The following is a 9264-nucleotide window of genomic DNA, read 5'->3' as shown; positions in this document are numbered from 1 at the left end:
ACAAATCTGGAAGAGCTAACAATGTTTCTTTTTCCTGTGATTGCATCAGACCTTGTATACATGTCAAGGCCCATTATAAAAATTAGGCCATTAAAATTAGAAATATTTGCAAGAAAGAGATTCCCCTAGCAACAGAGGAAGACTGGCTCACTTCAAACAACATTAACAACACTCAATTCAAACATCAAACGGTAATTTACGTGGGCACTAATGTATTGTCCTGAGACAGACTCAGCTGCAATGTGGCAACCCTTGCTGGAACCATCAGCCTAAGTGTACGTGAGGGGCCCACAGGGATCAGGACATGCATCTCTAGTATTCAGCCCCTCCCTCCCCAAGCCTTTCTATCCATAATACCTCCTGGTTCACTTTCTACCTAAATGCTTTAAACTGGACTTTGTTCTCCTCCAGACGTCTTTACTTTCTTTCAAACTTCTTATTATTCATTTTTTGAGAAATAATTATCTTGCACTGCTTTTATTTGATTCTTAAAACACATTCTCAGCCTGCCATGTGGTGTGCACCTGTGGGAAGCTGAGTCCAGCCTGGGCAACATAGTGAGACCTCATCTCTGACACACACAAACACACATACACAGAATCTCAAAGGAAATCCACATACCATATACCTGACTTACAAAAGTTTACTGAAAATGTTGATTATTTAAACAGAACTCATGGTTGTATTCTAATTTGTATCTGAAAACTGAAAAAAAAAAAAAAGAACTGAAAACTGCCTTAGTATTTTATAAATGCCAGTGGGTTTCTTAATTCTGTGTCATAACATATTATAGGAGATTTAATATTCACCTGCTTATCACAAGAACTTAGTAATAATTATACACCATCAGCATTACTTTTTAACAACTGTATCTTCAGGACTAGGTACAGCCATTAATGCAGAAGGGGGAAACTAAATATTTTACTTTTGATTCGTGAAAATTTCTATTCAGATCTTATTTTAATCAAGAAACACATGTAACTCCTTTTTCAGATGGAATGGATATTCAAGATTTATTTAGAATATTAATATTTTAACCATCTAGGTATTATCAGAAATATTCCAATTGAAAGCTAGACACAATTTTGATGTCTATTAAATAAAGAATACTATAATATATACTGGTATTTACTTACTTGTTCTATATCATAATCAAAGTGACAATACAATTGTAATTTGTTTTCTAGTTACTTTGTTTACATTCATAAAAATAATTTAATTGAAGTTGTAGATTTAGGAATAGTGGTTGTAGTTGAAGGCGTTGTCCTTATCATCTTGGTCTGCTTTTAAGACTGTCTCATTTAAAGTATTGACTTTCACAATATTTTTCTAAGTAGAATGAGAAAGACTTTTTTTTTTTTAGGCATGGCTGTGACAATACTGTGAAAAATACCCTGGAATTTAGTTAAGATAGATTAAATTCAATATTAGTAGAAATTTGTAATCAGTTGGTATGCAGCTAACAGGTAGGGCAGCAATTATTGAGTACCTGCTGTGTGCCTGGCTTTACAAAAGGCTATGCATGGTAGGAAAGGCACGACCCTGCAGTCTAGTTGGTTAAAATGAAATTGGCAGTGCAAATTACATGTGCATTACATTCTTAAGAAGAGGATTAATACACCATGTCCAGATAAAGTCAAGTCCAGGAGTCTAGACAATGAAGCTAGGATGGATTGAGAAGGAGAAAAATTGAAGGATGCTCTCTGGAAAGACAAATTCAGACCTAGTGGTGGTGGATTTGGTGCGCCAGGAAGGGTGTGAACAGGGGTCTGGAAGCTGAACTCTACTGTCAACACGCCACATAGTGAATAAATTATCTTATTCGAATGCAGAGAGTTTGTGTGACATGACACGCCACCCCTGAAAGACATGTATGTTGCCAATTTGATAGCGATTAAACGGCAAAGACTGACAGGTAAAACCCACATGTTTTTATTGAGCCTAGGAATCACAGACAGTTGCTTATGAATTATTTTTCTATGCATTTTAAATAAGTTATAAGAATTCAAATCAAAGAGAAAGTACCTTTTGTTATAGACCATACCTGTACAAGTAGATGAGTTTAACATTAAATTAACCTTTGCTTTTATATGTTTATAAAGAAAAGGTTGTTAACATGCTAAAAAAGAAAACAGGTTTTTCAAGAATCAGTGATGCAAAATTTACAGCTGTCAGCACCAATATTCAAACTTGTAAAATAAAATCAGGTAAGGCACAGACCTCCATGTTTACCAAGAAGTTCATAAAATATTAACTGTGTTAGTTATGAACCTAACTCCTAGGATGTTAAAAGGGATGAATAGTTAAATTCTCATAAAGAAGTTTCACATTGTTTGACTAAAATCATCACTTAAACTTTTCTTAGACTCTAGACCCATGTTTTAAAATGTTTTTAAGCCTATATAATCCAAATTAGGTAATAGGCAGGTATTATTTTCTCCGCAAGTGAATTTTGAGACATAAAATAAAGTAATATACAAGTGACTTGATTTAAAAAATAACAACATATGGGCAAATGTCTGGAGACCTTAAGTACATGTATGGTGGCGCAGGTCCACTGATGTAAAGTTTCATTACCAATATAAAACTCATTCTTGATCATCTTTCTTGGCAAAGGGCAGAGACAAATTTATTCTTTTAAAACAAGGGATTACTACTAATGGTCACCTTAGCAGCAGTTTACCCTACCGATGTCATCTGCTGTCTTAATAATTCTTTGAGTTTTAGCCTTTGCAACAATGAGCTGCCATTTCTTCAACAGAGGGAGGAAATTGTTTGTCTTATGGATAGCCACTACGATGTTGTGAATTTTTGCTATTACTCTTCCTGTCTTCCTAATAATTATCGTTATTCTTAAACTGTGCTGTAATCTGATAGCGTTTTGGCACGTAACTATATTGAAAACTGAATGGGAAGTGTCAGAAGCAGTGTGGACTCCCTTATGGGCTGGTGTGCTTATTCACAAAAGATTTGAAGTAACAAATGTTTACTGACACAGCCTTCTCCCTTTTCTGATGTTTCACTAGAGAAACTCAAGGGGAAGGCAAAGAATCTTCAAGAAACACATTCTACAGGTGTGTGGCAACACCTGCTCTCAGGGTGAGTGATGGAGCCTTTATGTCTGTGTGTTTGTAATTTAAATCTTTAAGGAACATTTTACAAAGAAAAGAAACATGGCTAAATGCCTATTAGACTTATGTCAACAAATGGGAACATTAGGATTCTGAAAGAAGAACAGTATCAACATTTAATCACCAATCAGTAGACACCTCAAATTTTTCCTTTCCCATTGGCTTTGTCATTTTAGAATTTGTCCAGGAAACTTGCCCTTTCCATCAGACAACTGGAGAAAAGGACGAAAAGTAGAAAAAAGTTTAATTTTGAGAAAGGGTTAATGAAAATTCTAGAGCCTGCTTCCTGATTGAACAGACAGAACAAATATTTAATGTTTTCCACCCTGAAGTCTGCTCCGCAAATTGACTTACTTTCTTGTAACTGAAACTTCCCTTTGATGACTCCAGAAAGGCAACCAATCAAAGTTAAAAGACAAGGAGAAACATTTTGTTGAAGGAATGAACAATAAACATTTTGAGGAGGAACTTGTCTTCCCTCAGTATGTGGGCAGCTGCCAAGACCCTTTCTGCCAGGTGCAGTCCACCAAGAGCGCAAACGCCGTGTTCGCACCAAAGTAACACGTGTAGGATCCGGACCAAGAAGTGTCCAGCCCAGAGACTGCGGCGGGAGACCAGGCAGCCCTGCTCATTCCTTCTAGTTTTCTCCTTGCGGAAAAAAATGCAAAAACAAAGGAAACCTGCCTAAGGTAAGAGGCACGGAATCATTTTCTTGTACCGCACATTTAAGAATTCCGACCTAGTTGTGTGCTAGGCTGGCGCTCCGTACATGCGACACCCAGAGTCCATCTGGGGTCACTGAGATCCTGGGGGACTCACTGAGGGAGGGGAGCCGCAGCAGGTCCAAGGCGTCCCACCTGGTCAGTGTGGTGCAGATACAAATAAGACCTTTCCTGCTGTGGGAAGTTTGGATGGGAGTCGGGGAAAGCACTGAGTAGCGAAGAATCTGGAGTGCGCTTCGAAATATAAACACGCGAAACTGGACAGAAAGGACAAAACGTGGAGAGCAATCAGTGGCCCGGGGCCCGGCGCTAGCCGGGAGCCCAGGGCCCTGCGTCTGCTTAGCTGCTGCACCGCAGCGCACGACTCGCGCTTGAGTGACCGCCTTGCCCTTCGTGAAAGCTGGGCTTTGGCGCGTGTGCTCCACTCCCGGGAAGGTGACCTAGTCCAGGGAGTCTGGAGAGCCCCTCCCACTGTGCAGCAGCAGGGCCACCACCCCCTACTCTCCTTGGTGGCCCCGCGGGGCTGTGCCTGTGGGACCGCAGACACCTGTGCCTCTTTGCGCTCTGGCGCTCCAGCTTCTCCAAACTTCTGCCGGCTCCGAGTTCTGAGCGCCCATTGGGCAGCACGTTTCCCTTCAGTAGCAGTTGTTTGAATTCGTGGCTGCAGGACGGTGGGACCGGGGCCCAAGAAAGCCTCAGATGACAGGGTTTGGGGCGATACTCTCATGTTATTTGACCCATGTTCTGCCTTTCCCATTCTCTAACTTCACTGGGGGCAAACAGGGGCTTGTACTCATGGAGTTCGTTTTAAAGTGAGTCTTGCAAAGGAAGTCCTGGGGAATGAATGGTCTTTGAAACCTTAGTTTACTGCAAACACTGTGCGTTGATTTAAACTCCAACTAAACGTCCCATTGTGAGCTCACCCCCTGGGAACTCTGAGCACAGTCGGGTTGGAGATGCTGGCCCGCTACCAGGAGGATTCCCTGGCTGGGGCAACAGACAGGCCAACGTGGCTGGCCCGACACCCACAGCTGGAGCAGCTGCGGGACTCAGGGTTTGGAATCAGGGACTCTGGACCCATCTGTGGAAACGCCCAGGAGAGACGCAGCAGTTCCCCAACCAGCCCGGCTCGGCCTGGGGTGTACCCGGTGCGCAGGGGCCTTTGGGCCGCGGGAGCCCGGCGTGGTGGGGGCCGAGTCCCAGCGGGGCGCTCTACGTGGGCGCGGGCGGCGGCGGCGTGGGGAGCGCCCGCTCCGCCAGTGGGCGTCTTCTGCAGCCGCCGCCGCCTCCACGGGCAGCGGCACTGCGGCGCTTCCCTCCGCTGCTTTCGAGCAGTCGCCGAGCCTCAGCCACCCGAGCGCGCACAAACCACGCCACGCCTGCAGGCAGTGTCTCCGCAGCCCCTCGGCCGGGTCCGGGAGGACGCCGATTGTGCGCGCCAGCCAGTAGCCAGGCGCCATCGCCGGGGACTCGCCCCCGGCCCAGGGTCCTCCCGCACCGAAGCGGAGCGTGATGTGAAGATTGGACCGGGAGGGGCACAGAAGGCGGGAGAGGAGGACCAGACAGACACTCGGGTGGACGGGCCAGGGAGGGCAGGTCCCGTGGGGGCGGAGCCCACCGAGTCCCAGCCCGCCGCGCCCCTCCGCCGGCGGCCTGCCCCCACCGCGGCCGGAGGAGGACGGCCATGGCCAGCCCCGAGGAGCCTCTCGTTCCCCGCCCCCAGGCTCCCTCGCCAGCGGCTGGGGACCAGCGGGGCTCTGGCCCCGGTAAACTCCGCCCGGAACCCCTGAGCGGCGCGGCCCGAGGGGGGAGCGCGGCGGGCCCGGCCCCGGCCCCGGCCCCGGAGTGGCCTGGCTGCGGCCGGGACCAGCGCGCCGCGCCCCTGCGCCCGCCCCCCTCCTCCGCAGGCCGCACCAACCCCGCGGGGGGCCTCGGCGCCCTTTCCGCGCGCGGCGGCTGCGGTTGGGTAGCGGCCCGCGCTCCCTTCGCGCTCGCCCTCTCCTCCCCGGTCCCCTCCTCCACTCCATCTTCCTTCTACTTCTGGCCGCCGCCCCCCCCACCCCCGCCCGCTTTTCTCCCCTCCTCATCTGCTTTCCACCTCCCCGCGCGTCTCCCAGGAAGGGAGGGCGCAGCGGCGGCGACGGCCGCTGGAGGAGGCGGCGGCGATGCGGGCGGCGGAGGAGGACAAGAGGCAGCTCCCTTGAGCGTCCCCACCAGCAGTAGTTACCGCGGCGGCGGTGCCAGCGGCGGCGGGCGGCGGCGGCTCTTCTTCTCGCTCGCGCTCCAGGGCTTGCTGCTCCCAGCCCGCGCCGGGCCCCGACCGCCGCCGCCGCCCCGGCTCCCCATCGGCCCGGCTGGCCGCTGCGCGGGCTCCCTAGGCTTCCCGGGCGCCGGCGGGGGCTGCCCCGGCCCCGGCCCAGGCGGCGGCGGATCAACTCCGCGGCGCCCCCAAGGCGCCGGTTTTGCCTTCGCCGCGGCGTCCCCGCTGCTTTTCGGCTCCGACATGGAAGATGGACCTTCTAATAATGCGAGCTGCTTCCGAAGGCTGACCGAGTGTTTCCTGAGCCCCAGTAAGTGGCTTGGCTCCACGTTCCCTGGCAGGCGGGGCGGGCCCTCGCCCATTGGGGGACGGGTGGCCGGACTTGGGCCTCGGGGTGGCAGGGGAGCTATTGGGGCTGGTGGTCAGCAAGGTGCGTGTGCTCTGGGCGTTTGGAGCCCAGAGGGCTTCTCTGGATGGGCAGGAATCTGGCGACACCTGAATGGAGCTCGGGAACGTTTGTCAGAACAGGGACACCGAGGCTTCCCAGGCTTGCCGTGCGCGCGGGGGAAGGGTGACCCGGGAGGGCGGCGAGAGCCGGGCTTTTAGAACAGGACCTGTCGCTTGCCTCCCGTCTCCGGACGCTGTTTCTGCCCACATTTGTCCGGAATCTGTTTATACTCTTAACTTCGTGACCGCTGAGTCAAGGTCTCTATCTCTCTCTCTTGAGCCGGTTGACTACTTGGCTGGAGTCAACGAGCTTCCTTCCTTCCACTTGGGGATCCCACCCACTGGAGATGCCTGAAGTTGAGGCGACAGGAGGCCAGGCCCTTGGAACCCTCGCTTCCAAATGTGAAGGCATTGCTGTTCTCCGGGGTCCAGTGTCTGCTTCCCGACCCCTCCTTCCTCTCCCCTTTCCTCCCGAAGTGGCTGTGTTCCAGCGCGTGGAGTAGCCAGTGGGGAAACGGGTGCACCTCCACAAAGGGGGCTCACCCCCCACCCATCATGCACTTAATGTAGATCCCGGGCATTCGCTGGTGTTCCGGGCGGGAAAGAAAGGGGAGGACAATGGGTTGTCAGGGTGGAAGGGAAGAGAAAGGCGCCGCCGGTTCCCACCCGCGGGATGCGTCCCCGGGCCCACTGTGGCGGTAGCAGCTCCACCTCGCCTCCTGCGGGCGCGGGGCTGAGAGCGCGCTGGGGAAGAGGCGGCAGAAGGCGTGTCATGGTGAAGGGGGACAAGACTGAGCTGAAAACTCAAGGCAGAGGTTTTCTAGGAGGTAGGAACAGGCGGGAGATGTGGAGGAAGGAGGAGGCGCCGCGTTCGCAGAGGAGGGGGTCGCCGCTGTCGTACATGGAGGTAGAGCAGGGTGAGGACGGGAAGACTGGGCGTGGGGCGGGCGCGCCGGGCCCCTTAGGTGAGCCCACGAGGCACCGGAAGCCTGGGGCGCCAGCCGGGCCGGGCGCAGCTCCCCAGGCCCAGAGCGCGGCTTGGGAGCCACCGTCCGCCGCGTGCGCACCGAGCCTTTGTCTGCTCCTGGCTGGGGAACCGCGTTTCCGCGGCGCCTGCTCTGGGCAGCCTCTTCTAGGCTGGCTGTTTCGGTTTCCCGCTCCCAGGGGCCGCTCACTCCCTGGCTTTCCTGGCTAACCCGCCTCTCTCAGCAGCCCTGGGTCGCACCCTCCTGAGAGCTGGAGCTTGTTTAGGTTCGCCGCCCGCCCAGGCATCTTCGGGGTGTAGCCCCCAGCCGTGTGAGCTCGTCCCGTGCTGGGCCTGGGTGCCCCCAGCGATCCCGCCCCCAGGCGCGGGCCATTCCCTGGAGGCCGCGTGGCCAGCAGCCTCTTGCGCGCTGGCGCTCGGGCTCCGGCCGCTGTTCTTGTACTTGATTGACCCGAAGGGCGTGGGTGCTTTGCTCCCAGCTGACCCCTCGGTCCTGTGTCCCTCCCCCCACCTGACGCTGTGGTGGAAAAGAGATGTGCCAATGGGTGTGGGTGGAAAGAGCGTGTGCCCTCTCCTGCTGCCCTGAGATGTGGTCAGCAGAGGCCTTCTTACTGAAATGGACCCCCTTGGCCATGAATTGAAGGTGGTGCGGGGAGAGTGTAAGTTCCCAGGAGCTCTTTGGCGGGCGCGCTGGGGTCAGCCTGTAGCTCTAGCCCGGGACTGGGAATCCTGTGGGTCCCCTTCCTGGTGGACTTGGAAATTCCTCTTTAAAAAATAAACATCCACTTTTCTCATTTAGCAGTGGGGGAGGGGGGCAACAAAGGTGCTGTACCTTACAAAGACAAGCCATCTGGGGGGAGAAGTTGGTGCTACAGTATGGGTGTGGGGTATGGAAGGAACATGTTTGCCTGAGAGGACCAGGTTCTGTCTTGTGCTGCAGGGGCTGCTGTTTGTTGCCTCAGGGCTGTGATGGCTGTTGTGGAGTAGAAGAGACAAGAACAGCTGTGGTAGATGCTGAAGTTGCCCCAGGGCATTGCTAGCAGGCTCTCTCTCTAAAAGGACAGAGGGCCTGCAGGAGAATAGGAGGGTCAGTAGAAGGGATCTGCTGCACAGAAAGTTCCAGGGAGACCCAGGGAGGTGCTGAAGCATCAGGAAAACCAGACTAGCTGTGTGGTCAGCTCAGCGGCTGTCCCCCGGACTGCCTTCCCACCCTTGTTCTGAGAAGTAGCTTTGGGGCTTGGATAGGAGCTGGAGGCTACCACAGTCTCATTTGGGACATTACTGAGGTAGTAGGGGACTAAGATACTTTTAAACAGAGTCTATTAATAGTCATACCTCACTCAAGAATGAAAGGAGGGTAGATGGGTTGGTTCTTCAAGGAGAATGACCAATCTCTGCTCTGACGTGCTTGGCTCCCCTTTTGGGTCTTCATTCTCTTGGTTGCTGTAGGACAAGCCATGTTGGTCTGAATGGCTAAAGTACTTAAAGCTTGGCAGATTTCTGTGATATTTGTCATAAACAGTTAGCTTTTTTGAAAAAGAATTGCTGGGTTCTATACGAATGTAAAAATGCCCCGAAGTATTCAACTGTGTCCAGTTGTTGAGTGCTCATTCCTTTCCATCTTTCAGTTTGAGCTCCTCTTTGTCTGTCAGGCAAGTTGTCCTGTAAAGTCTGCTGTGTAGAGTTGGTACGAGTGTCTGTTCATTTTTTGTTATCATC

General features: G+C 52.2%; 1 protein-coding gene across 1 annotated transcript in view; it reads left to right on the top strand.

Moving 5' to 3' along the window:
- The first annotated feature begins 5219 nt into the window (after nt 1-5219).
- Nucleotides 5220-9264, top strand: part of PDE10A (phosphodiesterase 10A) — a 233315-nt gene continuing 229270 nt past the window's right edge. The window contains exon 1 of the mRNA XM_053592323.1: nt 5220-6423. Coding sequence (XP_053448298.1) covers nt 5538-6423 — 886 coding nt within the window. The 5' untranslated portion in view covers nt 5220-5537. The remainder of the gene's footprint in view (nt 6424-9264) is intronic.

Source organism: Nycticebus coucang, chromosome 5 (genome assembly GCF_027406575.1).
Source record: "Nycticebus coucang isolate mNycCou1 chromosome 5, mNycCou1.pri, whole genome shotgun sequence".
NCBI lineage: Eukaryota > Metazoa > Chordata > Mammalia > Primates > Lorisidae > Nycticebus > Nycticebus coucang.
This window is presented reverse-complemented; position numbering and strand designations above follow the sequence as displayed.